We start from the raw sequence: 25,252 nt of genomic DNA on the forward strand, positions 1-25,252 counted from the left end.
CAAGTGGGAAAAGGATAAAAAGTATTATTTCATTTGCGGTTTTTCCATGTGTTTATTTTCAGAATGGCCAAAATAAACATGGTTTTATTTGTCTTGTATTTCTCACTGGAAATAAAATGACAATGTAGCGATAACACTATTTAATGCATCATTTCCCGATGGCTCCCTTGCGTGTCGTTAATGATCCAAAACAGTACCAAGGACTATTTCCATCATTGCAGACCGCAGAGGGGGAGCCGTGCGGAATGCTGCTTTCAAATGAAGTGTTACCAAACTACAGTAGGCCAACACTCTTCATTGTTGGAGCTACACGTCATGCTGGGAATTCTACAGGATTACGGTACTCACCCGCAGTAAGGTCTAATCGTTTTACTACCTACGGTATTCACTCTACTAACCTTTGATGTCTGAATATGTAGGGGAGAAGAAGAGACAAGCCCAAAAATAAATGGATAACTTATTAGGCTTTGCGTTAGCGTGAACTCAAGTAGATATCATTGCCGAGCAACCAAAGTAGATTAGACTGAGAAGCTAATCAAATAGCCGCATTTTGTCAATGCTATTCCTCAAATATTGTAATGGTAATGGTTTAATTTCATTTGAACATGCATCAGATTACAATTGAGTGCATCCCATAATCAGTTCCCAGTTCCACATGTCCAAAAGGAGTAAGAAGAAGCAAAGCTTATTAAATCCTACCCCTCCATCTGGTACTTTTACAATCAGTAACTGTTATATTTGTTCACTTCCTGCTTTCCTCATATAGTTTAAGTTTTTTTTAATTTAGTTTAATTTTATTACATTTAATTTAGTTTATTTTAGTTTAATTTAGTTTAATTTAATTAAATTTTAATTAATTAATTTTTTTTATTTTGGTCACATACCGAAGTACAAGGTGATATGACCATCCAATGACATAATGGGTACCATAGCAACTGTCAATATAGTGATATATATTATAGCACATCATGACTGGTTGAAGACTCTTCATCCTTGTATTTAGCAAACATCAACTGCTTGTATTGTTTCTTGAATTGGCTCATCGCTGTGCAATGTTTGATTTCCTTACTCAATCCATTCCATAGTTTGATTCCACATACTGAAATGCTACGCTAACGCTAACATAGTCCCAGCATATAAGTGTTTCAAATGTACTTCTTCCCTAAGATCATATTTCTCCTCTCTTGTAGAGAAGTATTGGATGACATTTTTAGCTAATTGCTTATTTTTTTAGCCTTATGCATTATTTTAGCTGTTTGAAGATGAACTATATCAGTAAGTTGAAGTATTTGTCATTTTAGAAATAAGGAGTTAGTATGTTCTGTGTAGGCGGCATGATGAATTATCCTTACTGGTCTTTTTTGCAGTACATTTATAGCGAGTGAAGATTGCTTTTATAGTTATATTTCCACACACAATCAGTAACTGTTACATTTGTTCACTTTTTGCTTTCCAAGTATAGTTTCAGTTTTTTTAATTTTATTATTATTTTATTATTTTTCTTATTTAATTTTTAAATATTATTATATAAAAATATAATATATATTATTTTTTAATATTATTTTAATATATTATTATTATATTTTTAATATATATATTTTTGTGATATATATATATAGCACATCATGACTGGTTGAAGACTCTTCATCCTTGTATTTCGCAAACACCAACTGCTTGTATCGTTTCTCGAGTCGGCTCATCATATTTGAAGCAAAGCGAGAAGAAGCATGTCCACAATGTGAACGAGTACTGGAGGGGGCAACATCCACTCAGGCGGGGGATGATGCGATTCTCACCTATGTTTAAGGAGACCACTAAAGTCAAGCTCCCCTGCATCTTCTTGGCCTTCACTGCTGTTGTTAACAAGGAGAGATTAATGAAGATTGAATCAAAAGATGAAACAGTCACTAGGAAACAATGCTAAAAGAGCAACGCAAAGCAAAAAAAAAACGCTCAATCATTCTATTAGCTCAGGGCTAACAGGTGATTGGTGCTTACACAAAAGTCAATATTAAGTCTTGAAAAAAGTCGTTTTGTGTAAGACGTTTGCAGTCGTGTCCCAGGTGACGTTACTCCGACTGGGAACGTACCGGGATGCTTTGCATTGCTTTCCAGACACATTGTTTGAGGGTGTTTGGATGGTTGATGATACTTCCGGAATCAGGTGCCCTTCTACATACGGAATATACTATTTTTTCCGAGGAACGCTCGACTTGTTAGGGGCATTCCTTCATTACCTTCTTTTGAAAGCTGATCTGATGTCAATATTGTGAGATGTTCCGGCTTCTAGGAGACAGAAACCAAACACAATCATTTGTTTGTCGTCTGCGTTTCCTGTGAGACACACTTCCTGTTTTGACAAACCTTTCACTTCCAGGTCAAATGAGCAGCTATCGAACTTGTCCTTGTAGGTCACCTCACATCTGTAATTCCCTGCATAGTTCTCTTTGGCCTTGATGATGTGCATCTCAAACGTGTGGACCTGGAAGGAGGGGATTTTGGGTCACTGATTTGGGCCGCGGAAACGGGATTCTTGTTCTCTCGGATGGTGGTACCTTGGTGACACGGTCAAAGGTCTCTTTGAGCTGCAAGTGCTTCCCCGTCTTGCTGGCCAAGTCCATCCACTTCCCCTTAAACCACTTGATCGTGGGTTTGCGGAGAAGATCTTTGGCCTCCACCTTGGCGACAAAGGTGATGTCCCCGCCTTTGTCGGACAGCAGGAACAACGTTGTTAACAAAAGCCACGTATACATGGACCCAAATGTTACAATTGAAAGTTTGGAAAAACTGTCAATACGGAGTTATTCCAACAAGTGGAAGAAAAACTGGAGGAAGTCGGTATCACGTGATGTTGGTGTTTACGTTTTACTGGGCATGCCCCCTTGACTATTCTGGTTCTACTGTGTTCTAGTGTGCTCTAGTGTCTTTTAGTGTCTGTTCTACTGTATTCTAGTATGTGTTGTAGTGTGTTCTAGTATGTGTTGTAGTGTGTTCTAGTGTCTGTTCTAGTATGTGTTGTAGTGTGTTCTAGTATGTGTTCTAGTGTCTTCTAATGTCTGTTCTACTGTGTTCTAGTATGTGTTGTTGTGTGTTCTAGTGTGTTCTAGTGTCTTCTAATGTCTGTTCTACTGTGTTCTAGTATGTGTTGTAGTGTGTTCTAGTGTCTGTTCTAGTGTGTTCCAGTGTCTGTTCTAGTATGTGTTGTAGTGTGTTCTAGTGTCTTCTGTCTGTTCTACTGTGTTCTAGTGTGTTCTAGTGTCTTCTAATGTCTGTTCTACTGTGTTCTAGTATGTGTTGTAGTGTGTTCTAGTGTCTTCTAATGTCTGTTCTACTGTGTTCTAGTGTGTGTTCTAGTGTGTTCTAATGTCTGTTCTAGTGTGTTCTCGTGCTCTAGTGTCTGTTCTAGTATGTGTTCGAGTGTCTTCTAATGTCTGTTCTACTGTGTTCTAGTATGTGTTCTAGTGTCCGTTCTAGTGTGTTCTAGTGTCTGTTCTAGTGTGTTCTCGTGTTCTAGTGTCTGTTCTAGTGTGTGTTCTAGTGTCTGTTCTAGTATGTGTTCTATGTAGTGTCTGTTCTAGTATGTGTCGTAGTGTCTTCTAATGTCTGTTCTAGTGTGTTCTAGTGTCTGTTCTACTGTGTGTTCTAGTGTCTGTTCTAGTATGTGTTGTAGTGTCTTCTAATGTGTGTTCTAGTGTGTTCTAGTGTCTGTTCTAGTGTCTGTTCTAGTGTCTGTTCTAGTGTGTTCTCGTGCTCTAGTGTCTGTTCTAGTGTGTTCTCGTGTCTGTTCTAGTATGTTCTAGTGTCTGTTCTAGTGTGTTCTAGTGTCTGTTCTAGTATGTTCTAGTATCTGTTCTAGTGTGTTCTAGTGTCTGTTCAAGTGTTCTAGTGTGTGTTCTAGTATGTCCTAGTGTCTGTTCTAGTGTCTGTTCTAGTGTCTGTTCTAGTGTGTTCTCGTACTCTAGTGTTTGTTCTAGTGTGTTCTCGTGTCTGTTCTAGTATGTTCTAGTGTCTGTTCTAGTGTGTTCTAGTGTCTGTTCTAGTAAGTTCTAGTATCTGTTCTAGTGTGTTCTAGTGTCTGTTCAAGTGTTCTAGTGTGTGTTCTAGTATGTCCTAGTGTCTGTTCTAGTGTGTGTTCTAGTGTGTGTGTGTTTTAGTGTGTGTTGTCGTGTGTGTGTGCGTGTTCTATTGTGGTTGATTATAGCGGCGCATGTAGACACGCGATTGGAATATTCCTTTCCATGGATACCATAGCTTTGGGAAAGGTCATTGGGAAAGAGAAACTCCTCATGTAAACGTGGCTCCAGACCACCTTAGCATTTTTGTTGCGTCATACCATTTCTGGCCATAAGTTGGTTGGAGTACGAGCAGGCAACTATTCATATCCGACCCTGAGTCGGTTTTCCATCATTCCCGACTGGTCTCCGTGCTTACCGACTGCCACTGCTCCGCTCTGGGGTTTCTCCGTGAGCAGTGTGGACAGCGGCGGGGTCTCAATGGGCTTGTCCAGTTCCTCCGGGGCCTGGGACTCTCCCAGAGACCACACTGGTCGTTGAGGACAAACACACACGTGAAACAGTGCGACAGTGCTTCCCTTTTTTTTTTTTTTCAAAATGGGGAACTAGACATGATTATTTTTGGTTTTTGATTATTTTGTACCGTTTAGTCTCTCGGCACAGACGGACACAAAGACGCACACCGGGACGCATTTCCACACTTAAGCAATTTTGCAACATTGAAAGCATGAAGTCGACATGAGGCAACACACAAAAAGGGTAAAGACTTACTTTATATGAGGTCCAACAAGGATAAAGGAAGACTTTGTTACGTGACTGCTATGCATCCTACGTGTACAAAATGTATACTCTAAGGAACTGCTTCTCCCTTTCAATTACCTGAGTCTTTTCTCCCCATGGCTGTAACAGGGACGCTATCATCTAAATAAAAACAAAGAGAGATTTACAGCATATTGGCGGGAATAGTACTGTAAAGTCCGCGCTAGCAGGCACACACCAATACCAACAAAGCCAAGCGATTAGTTTGGAGCAAGTTTGGGAATTGGACCGTGTCTGCAGCTTGAATGAAGAAAGGAAGAAAGGAAGTAAACATAGAAAGTATAATTCAAGTTAATTCAAGTGTTGTTAATTTGTTAGCAAGGACATTTGTCGCCGTTGTAAGGCTAACTAGCAAACCTTTTTTTTTGTTTTCCAAACACACCAAAGCATATGTGCCAAAATATCTCCTATACGCTCGGATTTGGATTTAGTGATTTAGGGAATTCGACCGCTTTGGTCGGAGGTACAGAACGCTGGTATAGGATTTGACAGAGGTGTCTTACTAGGCAGCTCAATTGAGAGTTTCTTGAGAGAATTGGCGTCCTCTGTGAAGAAAGCACAGTCATCATGGAAAACCATCAGGGAAAACTCATGGAACGTTGGGATAGAAGGCGTCGATGCCCACCAGCGAGAAAGTTATTTCTTATCAGGTTAAAACAACCATTAAAAACAAGTTAAGTTCATTTTATGTTGCCCTGTATCGAGTTAAATCGACTTAATAGCATCCATGCTAAGGTAATTATCGTTTAATATCAACATCACATCACTGCCTTTTTGAAATAAAAGGCTTTGGATGTGTTGGGGTGTTACACACACACTTCCTGTTACTACTGCATGTACTTTATGTCCATATTTGACATGCAGTATAACCCCGCTGGGACAGTCCGGAAGGAGAACACAAGCCATGCTAGCTGTGCTGTATGCTATGCTGTGTATGGCAGAGTTGCGGACTCGACTTAACAACGTCACCAAAGACTTGAAACTCGACTTCAATGACTCAGGGACTTGACTCCGGACTCGACTCTGATGACTTGAAAATACTTTCCATTTTCATTTGAGTATTCCAAGTATTATGTCAGACATGAACACATGTCTTTTTCTTTATTGTGTGTTCTAAAGATATCAGAAGAGGTAAAAATAGACTCAGCTAATGAATGCACGTAATGGGACACAACTCATGGGACCTAGCAAGGCAGCTACTAAAAGAACTCTGAAAAGCTCCAGCAAGGTTTTCTGCCTTTCTATCAATGCTATAGCTAGCATGTAGTAACGGGTACATTGATGATGATAAGTCGTACCTTGAGTATTATGTTGATTTCACATTGCAAAAACGAAACAAACGCTACAGCTAGCACTAAATCCAAAATGACAGCAGCAGAGGTGAAGGCTCCGATATGTAGCGTTACCTTTTGGCTAGCACCCTGAGGCATCGGGAAGGTGAGGTGAGGTGTCACTACAACGGTAACGTAGTTCTTGGGTGTAGCAATGATAATAACAATATTCATACCAATGTGCTTGATCTGCAGGTGATAGAAATGGAGCCTTGTTGGCGCTTTTTGGAGTTTTTTTCCGAAGGTTTTCTTGGTGAAATAAGTGTGTCCCATTATGTGCATTCTTAGCTGCCTCTTTTTTTGCTGTTTTTATATCTTTATAACACACAGATAAGATGTTGTGGACGGAAGAAGTACACTTTTCCTTTATTTTGGAGACACTGATCAGTGCTTAGGACTTGTAAGGACTGGAAAAACCCAAGACTATGACTTTGAATTGTCTTGACTTGAGACTTGACTCTTTTTAGCTGTTTTTATATCTTTATAACACACAGATAAAAGTCTGTTTTTGATGGAAGAAGTACACTTTTCCTTTATTTTGGAGACACTGATCAGTGCTTAGGACTTGTAAGGACCGGAAAATCTCAAAACTATGACTTTGACTTGACTTGAGACCTGACTTTTTTTTAGCTGTTTTTATATCTCTATAACACACATAAGATGTTGTGGATGGAAGAAGTACACTTTTCCTTTATTTTGGAGACACTGATCAGTACTTACGACTTGTAAAGACCGGAAAATCTCAAGACTATGACTTTGACCTGTCTTGACTTGAGACTTGACTCTTTTTTTAGCTGTTTTTATATCTCTATAACAAACAAATAAATGTCTGTTGTGGATGGAAGAAGTACACTTTTCCTTTATTTTGGAGTGCTTAGGACTTGTAAGGACTTGAAAATCCCAAGACTATGACTTTGACCTGTCTTCACTTGAGACCTGACTTGAGCCTGCATGCCTTTCCTCGAGACTGACTCGTTCCCACTTCAGGTATTTTGCACTCAAACACGCAATATTTGTCTACTTAGATTCTCCACTGAGCAGCGTCTCGACTAGCTTGGGAATCTACCGTTACCTACTGATTCTCCTGACGAGATGATTGGCGCTCCGTCAGCCGGGTGGGGGTGAAAAAAAGGTGACAAGGAGACATATCGGGTACCAACCTGCATGAGGTGTCGGGGGCGGACTAGCGGCTGCAACAGCGTCGTCATCTGCAATAAAGGCTTCATTGACAAATAGACCCACCTATCCACACGCTGGCAGGCGGGGCGCGCCATGTTGACAGCAAAGCCCAAATCTTAAGGCCTGGCGAGTGTCTGATAGCGTGACAGCACAACTGGAACCGTGATGGTGTGCGTTCAAGTCAGGCTCGTGAAAAAACACGTGCACAATGCCCACAAAGAAGCTGCCGTTCGTCGGTAATCAAACAAACAGGAAGTTGCTATAGCAAATCGTTTTGGTGACTCACCTTGTGAACCGCTTGCACGGCTATCTCAATTGTCTTGATTATTGGGCTGTAAAATGGTAGCGTCCGTCCAACAAGAGTTCAACAAGAGTTCAACCAGAGTTCAAGGAAAAGGGCATGTTTTGGGGGATTTGGACCATCATCCACAATCCATAAGCGATCCATAATCCCTTTTCTGTGTTCTAATGAGAAAAACAGTTAGCATGAGGGAGCTAACAATGCACGGAAATGCACGTGCTCTGGTCGGTACCGATTGGTGTCCGTTAGCGTGGAACTTTTTCATCGGCAAAACAAAACCTAGCAAGTATCTGCCGATTCCCGATTGACTGTCTTATATTTATTTTGTGTGTGATCGATTGAAACCAAAAAACGAGAGAAAGAAACTCCTCATGGCTTCTTTCAAAGACATCTGACCACCATGACGCAACAGTTAGTATACAGAAATATACATATAAAAATCCATATATTTTTTTTATCAAGTGTATGTGCGACCAAGCGTGTGTTGTTTTAGCATGCTAATATGTAATCCGTTCATGTAGTGGTGTGAGATGCTGCGGCACTACGCCGGAAAAATAGTTCTTCGTGTTGGCTGTAGCCTGGTTTATATACAGCTCAGTTACTTCAATAGAACATATTTGGATGTTTTGGGGGGGGGGGGGGCTTTATGGTAATGGTAATGGTTTAATTTCATAAAAGAAAAAAAATTTCGTTCACTTTCTGCTTTCTTAATATAGTTTATAAATATATATATATTTTTTTTACTTTTTTAAATTAGATTTTTTCCATTCACTTCCTGCTTTCCTAATATAGTTTATATATTTTTTTATTTTATTTTTACTTTAAATTTTGTTTTATCGTTCACTTCCTGCTTTCCTAATATAGTTTATATTTTTTTATTTTTTTTTAGTTTTTACTTTTTTCGTTCACTTCCTGCTTTCCTAATATAGTTTATATTTTTTATTTTATTTTTACTTTAAATTTTGTTTTATCGTTCACTTCCTGCTTTTCTAATATAGTTTATATTTTTTATTTTTGTTACTTTTTACTTTTTTTCGTTCACTTCCTGCTTTGCTAATATAGTTTATATTTTTTATTTTATTTTTACTTTCAATTTTGTTTTATCATTCACTTCCTGCTTTCCTAATATAGTTTATATTTTTTATTTTTTTTACTTTTTACTTTTTTTTTGTTCACTTCCTGCTTTCCTAATATAGTTTATATTTTTTATTTAATTTTTACTTTAAATTTTGTTTTATCGTTCACTTCCTGCTTTTCTAATATAGTTTATATATTTTTTTTTTACTTTTTACTTTTTTTTCGTTCTCTTCCTGCTTTCCTAATATAGTTTCTATTTTTTATTATTTATTTTATTTTTACTTTAAAAAAAAATTATCATTCACTTCCTGCTTTCCTAATATAGTTTAATTTTTGTTTTCACATACCGAAGTAGGAGGTGATATGACCATCCAATGACATAATGGGTACCATAGTAAGTGTCAATATAGTGATATATATATATATATATATATATATATATAGCACATCATGACTTATCTTTATAGTCGAGATAGGTGTGTCCGGCTCCCCACCTGCGAGCTGTTTTTCTCTTTATAATGCACAGAAAACACGTCTTCATGTTTCACACTAGGATTGGGGATGATGGCTTTTCCTTGACCCGTCTGCTGCTACACTAGAACACCTCCATCACGCCTGTCTAACACGTCTGTCTAACACGTCTAACATGTCTTCACAGACGACTGAGCCAGCGGTCAGCAGCAACATCAGCACGGTAAGACGAAAAAAAAGATGCAAACCTTACAAAGTCAATTCAAAAGCAAAAAAAAAAAAAGGGTGGTGGCACACTCAAAAACCAACACGTGATGTGCGCGTGACTGTGGCAGGGAAAGGTGTCAATGGGTGTACCCACCTGGGGGCGGAGAGACCTCCAGGAAAATCTCAGGTGTGGGCGGGGCACCATTACTATCTGAGCATACAGTGACAGATACAGCGGCGGGTGGATTTGGATGAGCACAAAGCTCGCACTCAAACGACACAGACAATACACACACCTTGGGCACACTTGCTGACAGGTAAACACACAACTGATACGGGTGGAGTCCACCGCATTCTCACACCAATAATTGACATGTAGTTCCCCTGCTTGCACTGAGACATAAACAATAGATCCCCGCTATTCACCACGATTACGCTTCAAGGATGCCAACAGTGAAAATACAGTGAAAAAACTATTTTTTTAAGGCTATTTTTTCTTAATGTAATAACTTCACGTTCTTCATTCATTCATTCATTTTCTACCCGCTTATCCTCACGAGAATGACTGCTTTTTACAGGCCGCCCTTTGGACACCCCCGTGTTGAACACACATACTATATGGTAATGGTTTAATTTCATTTGAACATGCATCAGATTACAATTGAATGCATCACATAATCTGTTCCCAGTTCCACATGTCCAAAAGGAGTAGGAAGAAGCAAAGCTTATTAAATCCTACCCCTCCATCTGGTACTTTTACAATCAGTAACTGTTACATTTGTTCACTTCCTGCTTTCATAATATAATTTTTTATTTTTTTTTATTTTTAATGTATTTTATAAATTTTTTATTTGTGTATTTATTTATTTATTTTTGTCATGTACCAAAGTAATGGTAATGGTTATGGTTTAATTTCATTTGAATTTAAAATTGAATTACAATTGAATGCATCACAATTGAATGCATCACACAATCAGTTCCCTCCATCTGGTACTTTTACAATCAGTAACTGTTACATTTGTTCACTTCCTGCTTTTATAATATAGTTTACTTTTTTTTTTACTTGAAAAAAATTTCATTCACTTCCTGCTTTCCTAATATAGTTTAATTTATTTTGGTTTTTTACTTTTTAAAAATATATATATTTTTCGTTCACTTCCTGCTTTCCTAATATAGTTAAAAAAAATTTCACTTAAAAATTTTTTTCATTCACTTCCTGCTTTCCTAATATAGTTTAGTTTATTATTTTTTTATTTTTTACTTTAAAAATATATATTTTTTGTTCACTTCCTGCTTTCAAGTTGAAGTACTTGTGATTTTAGAAATAAGGAGTTAGTATGTTCTCTGTAGTTATATAAGTACTCACGACTAAGGAATCTGAATCACGGAGTAGAAGTTACATACGAGTTCTCACTTATGGTGCATTCAAGGCCTCGGGACAATCTTGCCGATTGAGGAAAAAATATTCTCATAAAAATGTTGGTCTTTTTTTAACAGTGAGACACGTATTGCACATATTTTACAAAATATGTATTTCTACATTTACCCACAGGAAATGGACGCAAAAAAAACTGGCAAAAATCCACAAATTTGCGGGGGTGTGTAAGCGAAATCGCAAGAATGCGGGGATCCACTGTGGTGTCAACAAGGACTCAAAAGTAAGTACATGTAGCAAGTACATGGTAAGTACCATGATAGCATCTTGCTAGCATATCCTAGCCTGTGAGACAAGATGCATCACACTCATATGCTACTGCTAGCTACTAGCTAACTTGCAAGTGTTAGCCTTTGCTTTGGATGATGTCATGTGGAGCATATAATTTTTTTGGGGGGGGGGGTAACAGGTCGTTTTTCCAACAGTGATTAGAATTTATTTTGACACCCCCCCCGATGATAACATTCAACACTCCGACCACCGGCCTGAGCCTCAAGATGCTGCATCTCCAAGGTCAAATCCCGGCTCCCGGCCAAAAAAAAACCCCTCTGCTCACACGGGGGCGGCCCCGGCGTGTCAGCTGAAACAACAAGGACGGGGATCAACTGGCGGGGGGGGGAGGAATGTCAGAGATGCTGACAGCCCCGTGGTCGTCCATAGTGCGTCCATATTGTCCACAAGAATCAGACCTTGGAGGTCCTCAACTTGAGGATGTATACTCAAGTGATCTCTTGGGAAAAAATCAGAAATGGGGTCCAACAGGGTTCCATTCTGAGCCCCAACTAGAATTTTTTTTTTTTTTTTAGAATCTAAATCAACGTTTCCTGGGGGCTAGCAGCCCCCCCCCTCAAGATGCAACAAGTTGTAGGGTCTAAGGTCTGTGGGTTGGCTACTCACCTTCCGGTTGGCCGTTTGGCGTCTCATCTAAAGGAAGAAAATGAAGATATCAGTTACTGCGGCCTCTACTGAGTAGTGCGAGGGGGCCCCGTGACTCAACACTTATCCATCGGTCTGGTCTAAACACGCTAATGGAAGCACAACTGTGAGGGCCGGGACACAACGGTATCAAGATACGACATTCGAAACCCGAAACAGGTTGTTAGTGGGTTAGTGGAGCACAGAACCACAGGAGATGGTTTTTGTATGCGATGGGAATCGTGTAACATCTGGACTGACTTGTCGTTTTAGGACTGATGTTTGGTTTGGTGTAAACACAGGTGGAATTTTTGGGAATTCTACCAGTTCTTGACTCCAACAAAACGATCGTAACCTTGGAATTCAGGGTCACGATCTGAGATTGAGACCATTGTCAAGTTGGGATTCAGTTTTGACGACTTTATCGTTAGCATGAACCAAAAACGGCGCCGTGATCTCAGCTCCGTGTGCTGACAGCGCGTCGTCTTTTGACAGTCACTTTCTCCCGTTGCCGTCTCATCTTCGGATATCCCTGCTTTTTTGTAACGATTCCCCTCTCAGCATTCCGCGCCCCCCCAAAATTAGCCGCAACACGGCTCGCCTCGCTTCCAAACAATGCGTCCCTGGCCGCCCGAGTGCAATCCTACCGGGTGGCATCATGCAGCCCAGAATGAGCTTGTCTGCCTCATGGCGGTGAGATAATGAGGGTGCGGAAAGGTTTTGTTTTACCGCCGAGGTCTCCCAGTGCAGCTGACAAGGCTGGCTGCAGGTATTTTCAGCTGTTGCCCCGGCTGGCGTGCGGACAGAAAGGGGCTCACCGAGGCTCCGGCGTGAGCCAAGCTGCTGCCAGTCCGCATTTTCCGAACGTGGGTCTTTATTGTGTGAATTAAAAGGTCTGTCATTGCCTCGTCAATCTGGACATTTGGCTTTAATTTACTTGGATTGGATGACGCAGTTCGGGTCTGAAGATCACATTGTCTGACTGTTGATTGACGATGTCGTGATTTATGAGGGAGGAGTCCTGTAACGTGAGTGGCAAGGAGAAAGTCCGGAGAGAGTGACGGAACTCGGTGACAATCAATATCAGAAGGCGAAGACACTCGAGTTGAAACCCAAGACAAAGAAGAACCAAGTGTGGACAGTAGTGCAAAGTACCCGGGCAACCGCTCAAAAGGGTGTCTGCCCTTTTGAGTGATAGCTAAAGTAGCATAGACTAAAGGGGGGGGGCTTTAGGGTGATGGCGGCGAACAAGGGACGGGGGATTAAAAGTGCGCTCATTCTGAACTATTCCAGGGACAAGAATCCCTGGCCCTAAGATCTCCTCTGGCGACTCAGCAAGGCCCATCAACTCCGGTTTGGACTTTTAAAGCGTCCCCAAGTGGGGTGGGGGGGGGTGGGGGGGTGGCGTCTGAAACAACAGCCTCGCCCAGCTGTTCGGACTCATTTCCAGAACAATACTCTTCTGCATGAATTGACTGGGATCTTCTATTTTGAGGCGATGCCTGTCAGCAACTGGAATCCAAACGGGGTCTCTGAGGGGGATCGGACGCTGTACCGCGCACATCAAAAGAATCCCAAATCATCATAGGTAATCTCATAATGACATATTTGGACTGGATCCAGTGCCCTCCAGTGTAAACAAACCTTTTTTGAACCTTTTTTTTCATAGTCCAACACTAAAACCTGCAACCTTTTCAGACCCGTCTAGGCATCACAGTTCTGTATTCCCGTTTTGGCAGGACTTAAATGACATCTTGTGACCCTACAAGAATCTGTGCTGATATTTGGTTGCTAAGGATCATAGGTCGGTACATAGCTATGACCATCCATGCCATCCCTCATATCTTGGCACCCCATTTCGGGGGGGGGGTACTAAACCAGACCATAAAGATCCGAGTGCCATGATAAACATGAAAGACATTTTCGATTTATTACCGTACAGGAAGAATATATGCACGGTCCTCGAACAAATCTGGCATCACTACGGAGGATGGATGGTTTGTTGAAGTAACCGAAGACATCAGTCGGCTTCCAAGACGCCCCCCGAAAGTTATTTTTTGTCTTCTTGGGGCAAGTCCGAGCGGACCTTGGACCCCGACAGAGCTGCACCAATGAAGAAGCCAGGAGTAATCCCATATGGTAATGACAGACAGCAGTGGATTAAACGGGAATGTTGACGGACGTGATGTTACAGATGACAGATATTATACTTCCAAAGAGACGATGGAGAAGTGTTAAGATGCGGTGTCTTGTTCAATCTCATTTTCGGAGACAGTCGCAAAGAAGTATGTGTGCCATTCCGAGCTTCAGACCCCATCCAGCATCCCGAATATCAAGCGACGTTTTCATCATCAACATCAATGCATCGGTCATACAACACCACTGATGAAGCCCCCCGCCCCTCCATAATTAGAAGCCACCCATTATTTAGGCCATCTTTGCTGCACCCCTACCTTTTTTTGTGGGCTCTGGCATCTTGAGCCGGGTCCCAAAAAGAGTCTCAGGCGGTCAAAATGTGCAGCTTCCCAGTCGTGGGACTCAAATTGAGATGGCGCGCGAAGGGGTCGGCAACAGCGGTGGCACTCCGGCGAGAGTGATGCGAGATGATGAGGGCGCGGGGGTTACGTTTTGGAGGTCGGTTTCAGCAAGGGGTGGGGGTGGAGGAGAGGAGGACCAGCGACAGATCCAGGAGGGACAGGCTTTCAGACCTTATATAGAGAAGGTGGCACGCTCCTCCTCTCCTATTTAGTGGAAAGTCAAGCTCGGGACCCCAACCCCAGCCTGCGGGTCGGGGTCCGTGAAACGTCTCAACGTGAGCAAGCCTGCACCCTCACTTTTGGGTGCCCGCATGCGCCTCAAAGCGGCCTTGCTAGCGTATTGTCAGGGATGACTTTACATTTGGAGATTATTTATATCCGAAGAAGAATGGCGTATGTGGGATGAAAATAAACTACAGTACCCGTGATGACCCCCCGCCCCTACCACCCGCACCCCCCACCACAACAAGACAGGGACCTATTTGCAGCCCTTCTAATTAATTCTGCAGATTATATTCTGAAATGTTTGTGGGCAAAGCAAGCCGGGGACGCTCAGTGAGGGGGGCGCCACACCCAAAAAAAGACCGAAGAAGGGGTAAAGGGGGGGGGGGTGTCGTCATTGTCTTCCCACCCACATGATGTCGGCGTCAGTCAGAGAAAGAGTGGATTTATGGAAAAAGGGTGGCTGGCTGCCACATGCCAGGTATCAGTTTAATCCCGTGGGAATGCTGTCCTCCCAACACCACGGACCGGGGGAGATGCCTGGGCCCTGGCTGGGGGGGGCCTATACTTAGAAAGCTGGTGTAAACCTTGACATTTGACATGTGTAGCTGACATGAGAAGAAAGAAAATTGTGATGCTAATTCATCCTCTAGGTGAGCGGCATCGGCGATGATGGCGTGTGCCCCTAGCGTGGGGGACTGGGGAACGGGGGTGGCAGGAGCTCCATGATGACACAGGACTGCTATTTTCAATACGCTGGTCGTGCAAGATTCATGAAGGCCCGTACTTATTAAGTTGAAAGCGTGCCCTTTCTTGGCCGGTCCCCGTTGGCCCATTTATAACCGGGGGCGTGGCCTCCAACAGTAAATACTGGGCTTAGGGCCGTATCATGTGGGTGCGGGGCTGCAAAGAGCTCAAAACCATTTGGTATTGTCGGGGATGGACTGAGGGTTCACATCACGAGGTCACAACAGAGACGGACAGGAAAGGACTGAGATGGGACAAGAGTGACACCCTGTGGTTCCAGGACACATCAAATACTCTAAGTTCTTTTTTATGGTTTTTGATTGTTGAAGCACACAAGCGGGACAAGTGGAGGATAGGAAGGGTTCATGGAGCCTTTTATTAGTGCCAGTTTGCCATACAACTCTTACATCTCATCAGATTGAATGCTCTCATCCGTTCCCTATCATTCACTATGCTTCATCAGGTCACGCTCAAAGACTAGATAGGACAGCCGTAGTGAGAAAGAGCTGCCAAAGACGAGCTAGGACCGCTTTAGTCAGACACAGCTTTTCCATTCCATCTCTTCTTTGAGCGTGAACCAAGACCATGCTAAAATACCCAATAGGACAACTCTATTGAGAAAGAGTTGTCCTATCATTGATTTTGACCAGAAGTCAAAATGAGGATGAAGGAAATGGACTAACGCGATACACAAAGACTAGATAGAACAACTCTCGTGAGAAAGAGCTGTCCTATCTAGTCTTTGAGCATGAACTAAGACTATGCCAAAAGACCAAACGGGACAACTTCTATCTAGTTCTAGAAGACGCTTTGCCTCTCCTTGGAGTAGGCTTCATCAATTCATGCTCTAAGAATAGGTGGCATAACTCTAAGAGCCGTCCTATCTAGTCTTTCAGTAGAAACTTATCATATGCTGAAAGACTAGATTGATCAACTCTAGCAAGAAAGAGCCGTCCTATCAGGTCTTTAAGCATAAACTTATATGCTGAAAGACTAGATGGATCAACTCTAGCGAAAAAGAGCCGTCCTAACTAGTATTTCAGCATAAACTTACAATATGCTGAAAGATAGATCAACTCTCGTGTAAAAGAGCCGTCCTATCAGGTCTTTAAGCATGGGCTAACACTATTCTCTCAGTTCAGGCTATAAGACTAAATGGGACAACTAATGAGAAAGAGCTGACCTATGGAGTCTTTGCACACAAACTAATTCAAAGCTCTTAGACTAGATAGGACAGCTCTAGAAGATGAATCACGATAGGACAGCTGAAGTCAGAAAGAGGACTAAGAACATGAACTATGCTAAAGGTTAATACGATGCCCAATGACTAGATAGGACAGCTCTAGTCAGAAAGAGAACTAAGAACATGAACTATGCTAAAAGTTTAATACTGAGCCCAATGACTAGATAGGACAGCTGAAGTCAGAAAGAGGACTAAGGACATGGACTAGGTAGGCCAGCACTAGTGTCCTATCTAGTCTTTGAGCATGAAGTAATGAAGCCTGCTCGGATGAGAGGTCTCCAAGCCAACCTGAGCAAGGCAGTTGCGTTGCAGTCTGACGCCATGAGGATGCAGTAACACGCTGCATGTGTTTCTTGTTAATAGAAAGAGTACAAATAAAGTTCATACAAGTTGTTGGCATGACAGATCTCCACGGTGACGCCTGTGCAGCAGCATCAGGGTGTTTTCGCTGAACTGGTACGTGAGCTTCTTCTTCACCTTGAAAATCTCCCCCGACCGGGCGTAGTTCCTGAGGGCGCGGGACATCTTCTGGTAGGTCATCAGCCTCTTGTTGCCCTTCCTTTGGCCCCACAGTGCCGCCAGCTGGTCCTTGTTGCGGGCGGAGAAGCGGAAGACGCCCTCGGCCGCCGGGACCCAGGACACGCAGTGGGCCATGGCCGGATCCTCCAGCATCTCGAACAGGAAGTGAAAAAGACGAACTTTTCTACCTGCCAGCAAGAAGGAGCAGTAAGTCACCCAGTATAGTAAACATAATATTACCCAATAGTAGACATGATATCACCCAGTATAGTACACATAATATTACCCAATAGTAGACATGATATCACCCAGTATAGTACACATAATATTACCCAATAGTAGACATGATATCACCCAGTATAGTATAGTACACATAATATTACCCAATAGTAGACATTATATCACCCAGTATAGTACACATAATATTACCCAATAGTAGACATGATATCACCCAGTATAGTATAGTACACATAATATTACCCAATAGTAGACATGATATCACCTAGTATAGTACACATAATATTACCCAATAGTAGACATGATATCACCCAGTATAGTACACATAATATTACCCAATAGTAGACATTATATCACCCAGTATAGTATAGTACACATAATATTACCCAATAGTACACATAATATTACCCAATAGTAGACATGATATCACCCAGTATAGTACACATAATATTACCCAATAGTAGACATGATATCACAAAATATACTATACACAATATCATCCAATAGTAGACATGATATCACCAAATATAGTAGACATGATATCACCCAGTAGTAGACATGATATCACCCAGTATAGTAAACATAATATGACCCTATAGTAGATATGATATCACCCAATAGTAGACATGATATCACCCAGAATAGGAAACAATAGTAACCAATAGTAGACATGATATCACCCAGTATAGTAAACAATAACATAACCCAATAGTAGACATGATATCACCAAATATAGTTGACATGATATCACCTAGTATAGTAAACATAAAATTACCCTATAGTCGATATGATATCACCCAGAATAGGAAACATAATATTAACCAATAGCAGACACGATATTACCCAATAGTAGACATGATATCACCCAGTAGTAGACATGACATCACCTAGTATTGTAAACATAATATTACCCATTAGTAGATATGATATCACCCAATAGTAGACATGATATCACCAAATATAGTATACACAATATTACCCAATAGTAGACATATCAAACATAGTCGACATGATATCATCAGGTATAGTATACCTGATATTACGCAATAGTAGACATGATATCAACCAATAGTAGACATGATATCATCACCTATAGTAGACATGATATCATCACCTATCGTAGACAGGATATCACCCAATAGTAGACATGATATCATCAAATATAATAGACATGATATCATCAAGTATAGTATACATGATATCACCAAATAGTAGACATGATATCACCAAGTATGGTAGACATGATATGGTGAGAGATGTTGCGCGATGCCAAGTGTTTAGTGTGTATTATTATGATGATGAATATTATTGTTATGATTACTTGCCAATGCAAATGGGCCCCTGGAGGAGGAGGCCACTGGAGAACCCAAGCATGAGGTTTCATTTTCATCTCCATGGCGATCCCGCCAGCGGCCCCCAGCTGCAGGAGCCGCTTACTGTTAATCATTTCCTTAAAAGCCACCATTCCCAGGAAATCACTGGCGGGTTTGGCGTGGCTTGGCGTAGCGTGGCGTAGCAGTGGCGCAAAGCTGCGGTTATCTGCCAGATATGCAAAAGGAGGTCCGCCACACACTCATATTACATCCTTTATTACTGTCAAAGCACGGCCTCTTGTTTGCTCTGCCCCGCAGTCTGAAAACCCTCCAGGCAACAACCGTCTGTGGTGAAATCAGAAAAAGGAGAACTCACCACTGCCCCCCCCTGCAGCCTGACGTCTGGCCAATCGTCTTGTCGATACCGAGTCTGGCAGCGGGCTGTGCTTTGGCGCTGGGGCTGTTATTTGATTCACGGCTGCCGAGGAGTCGCATGTTGGCGGCTGGGAGGGAGCTTGGATGCTCTTACAGAAACAAAAATATTCAAAACCCAATAACCCAATAGTAGACATGATATCATCTAGTATAGTACACATAATACTACCCAATAGTAGACATGATATCACCCAGTATAGTTCACATAATATTACCCAATAGTAGACATGATATCACCCAGTATAGGAAACACAATATTACCCAATAGTAGACATGATATCACCCAGTATAGTACACATAATATTACCCAATAGTAGACTTGATATCACCCAGTATAGTAAACATAATATTACCCAATAGTAGACATGATATCACCCAGTGTAGTAAACATACTATTACCCAATAGTAGACATGATATCACCCAGTATAGTAAACATAATATTACCCAATAGTAGACATGATATCACCTAGTATAGGAAAAAATATTACCCAATAGTAGATGTGATATCACCCAGTATAGGAAACATAATATTACCCAATAGTAGATATGATATCACCCAGTATAGGAAACATAATATTAACCAATAGTAGACATGATATTACCTAATAGTAGACATGATATCACCCAGTATAGAAAACATAATATTACCCAATAGCAGACATGATGTCACCCAGTATAGTATTCATGATATTACCCAATAGTAGACATGATATCACTAAATATAGTAGACATGATATCACTAAATATAGTAGACATGATATCAGTAAATATCGTAGACATGATATCACCAAATATAGTATACACGTCTACGATATCAAGTCTACTATTGGATAATATTATGTGTACTATACTGGGTGATATCATGTCTACTATTGGGTAATATGATGTGTACTATACTGGGTGATATCATGTCTACTATTGGGTAATATGATGTCTACTATTGGGTAATATGATGTGTACTATACTGGGTGATATCATGTCTACTATTGGGTTATTGGGTTTTGAATATTTTTGTTTCTGTAAGAGCATCCAAGCTCCCTCCAAGCCGCCGAAACAAAAATATTGAAAACATTACAATTACCCGGTAGACAACCACAACGTACCCCAACACCATAACTACAGTAGATGAAAGCGTAATTTGACGTTGTAGAAAAAGAACAAATATTTTCCAAGTTCGGAATCGAACCGCTTACAGGTGGCTGGCAAGGTTTCCAGCATTGCGTCCAAGTGGTGTTTTCCGCCCCCGTTGCATGGTCCCGCACGTTTGCCCCCCAGTGCCACATCTCCTCTGTAGAAAAGCGTTAGTCAAGATTTGCCGTAGCACCGACATGAACCATTCCTCTTACCATTGCTGACGCTCCCTTGCCTATGGTATTCCTCTAGGAATTCTAAAATCACATCCAAATCGGATTGAGCGTCCTGGAAAGAAGATATGAGAATAAACATGACGGAATACTTCCATGCGTGTCGGCGAGTCCCGCTCATTACCATGACTGCTTCGGAATTGGCAAAGTCTCAGACTAATACGGTAAACGGACGTTGGGGTGCTGTTATTATACACCCCCCCCAACATAACCCCCACCCCACCCCCGGGAGAGCGACACTTTCTGAGCCCGGCGGTAACAATGGGCTCCGTGCCGCAGCACCAGCACCAGTCAGCCCATGAACAACTCCCCCCACCCCCCAGCGCTGACCACATCCTCCCCTCTGGCTGAGATAAGGCCGGGCCTGGAGGCCGCCGCCTCTCTCTCAGGAAAAACACACTTGCTGCCATATTTTTCCTCACAGGATGTGTCTTCGTTTGAAATGATGCAGAAATAACCGATCTTGTTTGCGTCGTGTCGTTGCTGACTTGCTAGCTGGGTCGAGTTTGGCTCCTCATTGGAGTTATTCCTATGGAATGATTATTCCATACGACCCACCTCTGGGGGGTCCTCAGACCCCAGTTTAAGAATCTCTAAACCAAATAAGCATTTATTGTAGGGCTGATACGAGGGAGTTATGACATCATAGCCATAAATCTGATAACATTAAAAATATGGTAATGGTTTAATTTCATTTGAACATGCATCAGATTACAATTGAATGCATCCCATAATCAGTTCACAGTTCCACATGTCCAAAAGGAGTAGGAAGAAGCAAAGCTTATTAAATCCTACCCCTCCATCTGGTACTTTTGCAATCACTAACTGTTACATTTGTTCACTTCCTGCTTTCCTAATTTAATTAAAAGATATTTTTTTATTTTTATTTTTATTTTTATTTTTATTTTTATTTTTATTTTTATTTTTATTTTTATTTTTATTTTTATTTTTATTTTTATTTTTATTTTTATTTTTATTTTTATTTTTATTTTTATTTTTATTTTTATTGCTAGCCGCTGTGGTGTGGCGAGGTGTCACTAAGCCAGTATGGTAGTTCTTTGGCGTAACAACGTCCTTAACAATAATAATAAAAATGTGCTTTATTTTTATTTTTGATATGACATAATTGAAATAGCTCCGATTACCAATCATTTAAAAAAACAAGCCAATGAGGAAAGATTACCCAAACTGTGCGAGTCAGCAAATCAAGCGCTCCTTTTTTTCCACAAAAAAAACCTCATCAGCCACCTTATCAACGGTGCGGCGTCGAAAAAGTGCCAAAGGTTTGCCAGAGACCTCCGTGGTGTCACACCTTCCTTGGCGCGTGTACCCGATTATAAAGCCCCTTACTGGGCTGCAGCAGGTGGCTCCCTCCCCTCTACTCTCTGGTTCTCTTGATAGTCGTCATGTGATAATATTTCAGTCGGACAAATCAATAGGAACACTTGGTCACATCCTAATTCCCTTTTCCCAAACTACGCTTCCAAGTTGTCTGTTATCGGTATCGTTTGGGTCTTCAGAAGCAGAACGTTTTTCCGGCTTTTAAACAAGACACATAAAACACTAATTAGGGGAGTCATGTTTTCACCAAGTACTTTTATGAGTCAGTAAACACAACATTGGAAAGTTTGTGATTGACAGATTCCTGAACGTTCCCTGCTAGTGTACCTTGATCTTCTTGGAAGCACACGCTTCCAAGAGCTAAAAGTCACCCCGAGAGTAGCAGCTAGCGGTCTGCTCGTAGTCCTGCATCTGGTACTGTGCGTACCAGTTCTGCCAGTCCGGCGCCGCTGATCCGCAGTAGCTCCGCCCAGCCGGGCTGGGCTGCTGGCTCCTGAGCGCCAGTCCCGAGCCCAGCCGGTTCAGGATGTTAGGGTTGAACTGGTAGGTGAGCTTGCGGCGGACCTTGATGATCTCGCCCGTGTGGCGGTAGTTGCGGAGGGCTCGTGCCATCTTCTGGTAGGTCATGGTCTTGCGGTTGCCCTTGCGTTGGCCCCAGGACTCGGCCAGCCTCTCTTTGTTCTTGGAGATGAAGTGGAAGGTGCCGCTGGCGCTGTCGCTCCACTGGATGGAGTCGCCCATGTCGGGGTCGTTGAGAGCCTCGTGGAGGTACTCGTAAAGGCGGAGCTTCTTGCGACCTGAGCGTAATCAGTTTTAGTGGCATACAGTAGACACAAACGGACTCGGTCTTGGTCTTGATGCAGCCCATCCGTGAAACCGGATCAGATGTTGTTTAGATTACGTTTCCCTGACACAAAACAGGTGATACCATATCGATACAAAACACAAGAACCTTCATTTCATGGCTACTTTTGAACCAAGACCTGATCTTGGTTCCTGGTTCTACCAAACACGGATTAAACAAATCTTCATTTCTACTCTTCCTTTCAGTCTGGTACCTTTGGCGTTCCGCTGCGGCGTGTGGTGGGGGTACACGTGAGCAGGTTCAGTTTGCACCGAGTCCCCCAAAGAGACTTCAGGGATCACCTGAGACCACGTCTGCTGCTGCTGCAAAAAACAAACCATTGAAACCAGCACCATATATGTAAGTACATACTACATCTTTATTGGCCGCGTCTTCTCACCCCGGCTGAAGGCGTGTTGTTCCAGTCATACACGGGGGCCGGCATGTCAGGGTGGGGGGCGACCAGGCAGTAGGAGATCTGGCACTGCACAGACGGCTGCTGAGTCTCGTAGTATCCATAGTCTGAGGCGGTCCCATTAGAATGGAAACAGACATTTTTTTTAAATAATGAATGTGAGTGTGAATGGTTGTTTGTCTATATGTGCCCTGTGATTGGCTGGCCACCAGTCCAGGGTGTACCCCGCCTCTCGCCCGAAGACAGCTGGGATAGGCTCCAGCACCCCACCGCGACCCTCGTGAGGAAAAGCCGTAGAAAATGAATGAATGAATGAATAATCCAAGTGGCTAAATTAACCTAGCATGTTTTTGGAATGGGGGAGGAATAATGTCAATCCAAAAAATCTGAAAAAAAATCTGAAAAAATTATTATCTGGGAAAAAAAATATTAAAAAATTATTTAAAACATTATTCACAAAAAATACATTTTACAGAGACTAAATATATATATTTTAAATGTAGTCCATAAATAATCTGTCTGTCTGGCAGAAAGAGGCTTTATATTATATTATATTATATTTCCATGAACAACGGCATGAGCGGAGTGAGACCATTTGTCAGTCATACAGTCTCTTTGTTCCGCTCATAGCAAAAAACTGGACAATATCATTGTACTTTTCTTAAAAGTAATATTAATGCGATCTGGAATGGGGGAGGAATACTGTAAATCAAAAAAATCTGGAAAAAAAAATCTGAAAAAAAAAATTAAAAAACGATTCACAAAAAATACATTTTACAGAGACTAAATATAGTTTTTTTTATGTAGTCCATAAATAATCTGTCTGTCTGGCAGGAAGAGGCTTTACTTCAGCACCTGGCCTCTTTATATTTCCATGAACAACGGCATGAGCAGAGTGAGACCTTTTGTCAGTCATACAGTCTCTTTGTCCCGCTCATATTAAAAAAATTGGACAATATCATTGTACTTTTCTTCAAAGTAATATTAATGCGATCTGGAATGGGGGAGGAATAATGTCAATCAAAAAAATCTGAAAAAAAATTTTGAAAAAATTATTATCTGAAAAAAAATCTGAAAAAATATTTAAAAAATTATTTAAAAAATTATATAAAAAATTATTTAAAAAATTATTCACAAAAAATACATTTTACAGAGACAAAAAAAAGTAATATTAATACGATCTGGAATGTGGGAGGAATAATGTCAATCAAAAAAGTCTGGAAAAAAAATCTGAAAAAATTATTATCTGAAAAAAAAGTCAGAAAAAAAATTGAAAAATTATTTGAAAAATTATTCACAAAAAATACATTTTACATAGACTAAAAAAAGTAATATTAATGCGATCTGGAATGGGGGAGGAATAATGTCAATCAAAAAAATCTGAAAAAAAAATCAGAAGAAAAATCTGAAAAAAACATCTGAAAAAATTACCTGAAAAAAATATATAAAAAATTATTTAAAAAATTATTTATATATAAAAGTAATATTAACGCGATCGGGTCTGGTGCCCCCACCCCCACATTTTAGAGTAGCTGTGGGACCTTCCAGAACTGCTTTGGTGCCGCTCCAAGGTGTTTTTGGATGGGATACCTGAGTCGTAGTAGGAAGTATTGGAATGCTGCTGAATGACGTCGATGGCGTCCTGGAAATGTTGATTGATGTCGTTGTCCGAGCAGTTCTGCAACGGGAGCAATGAGCGTCCTCCTCGTGGCTCGTCAGGTTCCTCACGCAAGGAACTCACCATCTTGGAAGACAGAGCGTGGCGGCCCTCCGGCGACGACGTCTCTGCCCTCATTTCTACAGGTAAAAGTGCTTCAGCCAGTTTTCCCCCACCTGACCGCTCTTCACGCACATAAATAGGCTGAGGCTGCTCAATTTAAATGTGTTAACGTCACAATGTAATTCACCCCTACACTTCTCTTTTTTTCCCTTTTTTTTTGGTGGAGTGGCAGATCTGCTAGATATCCAAACACATGACCGGCGTGGTGGGGCTCGACCCACCTCGCCGCCACACAAAACAAAAAACCAATCAGTCTGCGGCTTGTATTGGATGTCTGGCTGTGGTCGTTTGGCGGCGAAGTCAATGATTTGCATGATCAGAAGAACAGGTGGAGGGAAATGACTCATAATACTTCACCGAAAAGACAATTATGGGATTGATGACATAACTGATTCCGTGTTTAGAAATTATTTGTATGACATAGCGTGGTAACGCGTTCATGTGTTGGGTTAGGCAGTGTGGCAAAATAACCACAACATGTTTTTGGTCACTCCTCGTTATTCTTG

The 25,252-nt window shown here is 41.5% G+C and overlaps 3 protein-coding genes across 6 annotated transcripts in view; 1 reads left to right on the forward strand and 2 right to left on the reverse strand.

Annotated features, from left to right (window-relative positions):
- The window catches only part of LOC144894556 (uncharacterized), a 28,167-nt gene extending 17,008 nt beyond the window's left edge, over positions 1-11,159 (forward strand). The window contains exons 3-4 of the mRNA XM_078787659.1: positions 9,379-9,414; positions 10,951-11,159. Of these exons, the coding sequence (XP_078643785.1) occupies positions 9,379-9,414; positions 10,951-11,107 (193 nt within the window). The 3' untranslated portion in view covers positions 11,108-11,159. The remainder of the gene's footprint in view (positions 1-9,378; positions 9,415-10,950) is intronic.
- mybpc1 (myosin binding protein C1) overlaps positions 1-14,535 on the reverse strand; it is a 30,101-nt gene extending 15,566 nt beyond the window's left edge. For 2 of the 4 annotated variants that reach the window (XM_058078380.2, XM_058078379.2), the window contains exons 1-11: positions 14,202-14,534; positions 11,731-11,757; positions 9,553-9,609; positions 7,324-7,371; positions 5,336-5,377; positions 4,893-4,934; positions 4,432-4,542; positions 2,556-2,704; positions 2,365-2,482; positions 2,238-2,286; positions 1,797-1,853 (exon numbers count right to left, since the gene is read on the reverse strand). In XM_058078380.2, coding sequence (XP_057934363.2) covers positions 1,797-1,853; positions 2,238-2,286; positions 2,365-2,482; positions 2,556-2,704; positions 4,432-4,542; positions 4,893-4,934; positions 5,336-5,377; positions 7,324-7,371; positions 9,553-9,609; positions 11,731-11,757; positions 14,202-14,223 — 722 coding nt within the window. In that variant the 5' untranslated portion in view covers positions 14,224-14,534. Of the gene's footprint in view, positions 1-1,796; positions 1,854-2,237; positions 2,287-2,364; positions 2,483-2,555; positions 2,705-4,431; positions 4,543-4,892; positions 4,935-5,335; positions 5,378-7,323; positions 7,372-9,552; positions 9,610-11,730; positions 11,758-14,201 lie in introns of all 4 variants that reach the window. The other 2 variants (XM_078787618.1, XM_078787617.1) reach the window with 2 other exon arrangements.
- Positions 14,536-21,907: 7,372 nt separating this feature from the next.
- Positions 21,908-24,900, reverse strand: LOC131132606 (transcription factor Spi-C-like). Its single transcript, XM_078787673.1, has 4 exons — positions 24,557-24,900; positions 22,952-23,073; positions 22,766-22,874; positions 21,908-22,504 (listed from the first exon to the last, which is right to left on the reverse strand). Exons 1-4 carry the CDS (start codon positions 24,759-24,761, stop codon positions 22,068-22,070), a joined length of 873 nt encoding a protein of 290 aa, XP_078643799.1. The 5' UTR covers positions 24,762-24,900; the 3' UTR covers positions 21,908-22,067.
- Positions 24,901-25,252: the final 352 nt, after the last annotated feature.

Source organism: Doryrhamphus excisus, linkage group LG2, assembly GCF_037039965.1.
Source record: "Doryrhamphus excisus strain RoL-2023G ecotype Guam linkage group LG2, RoL_Dexc_Guam_v1.1, whole genome shotgun sequence".
In the NCBI taxonomy this organism is placed as follows: Eukaryota; Metazoa; Chordata; class Actinopteri; order Syngnathiformes; family Syngnathidae; genus Doryrhamphus; species Doryrhamphus excisus.

What these genes read in the sequence shown, in the direction of transcription:
- LOC131132606 (XM_078787673.1), bottom strand. Translation starts at nt 24,761, where the DNA reads ATGAGGGCAGAGACGTCGTCGCCGGAGGGCCGCCACGCTCTGTCTTCC. An exon ending in TACTTCCTACTACGACTCAG is followed by an intron (nt 23,074 to 24,556) that starts GTATCCCATCCA and finishes GGACCGCCTCAG; the next exon opens with ACTATGGATACTACGAGACT. An exon ending in GCCGCAGCGGAACGCCAAAG is followed by an intron (nt 22,505 to 22,765) that starts GTACCAGACTGA and finishes GATTACGCTCAG; the next exon opens with GTCGCAAGAAGCTCCGCCTT.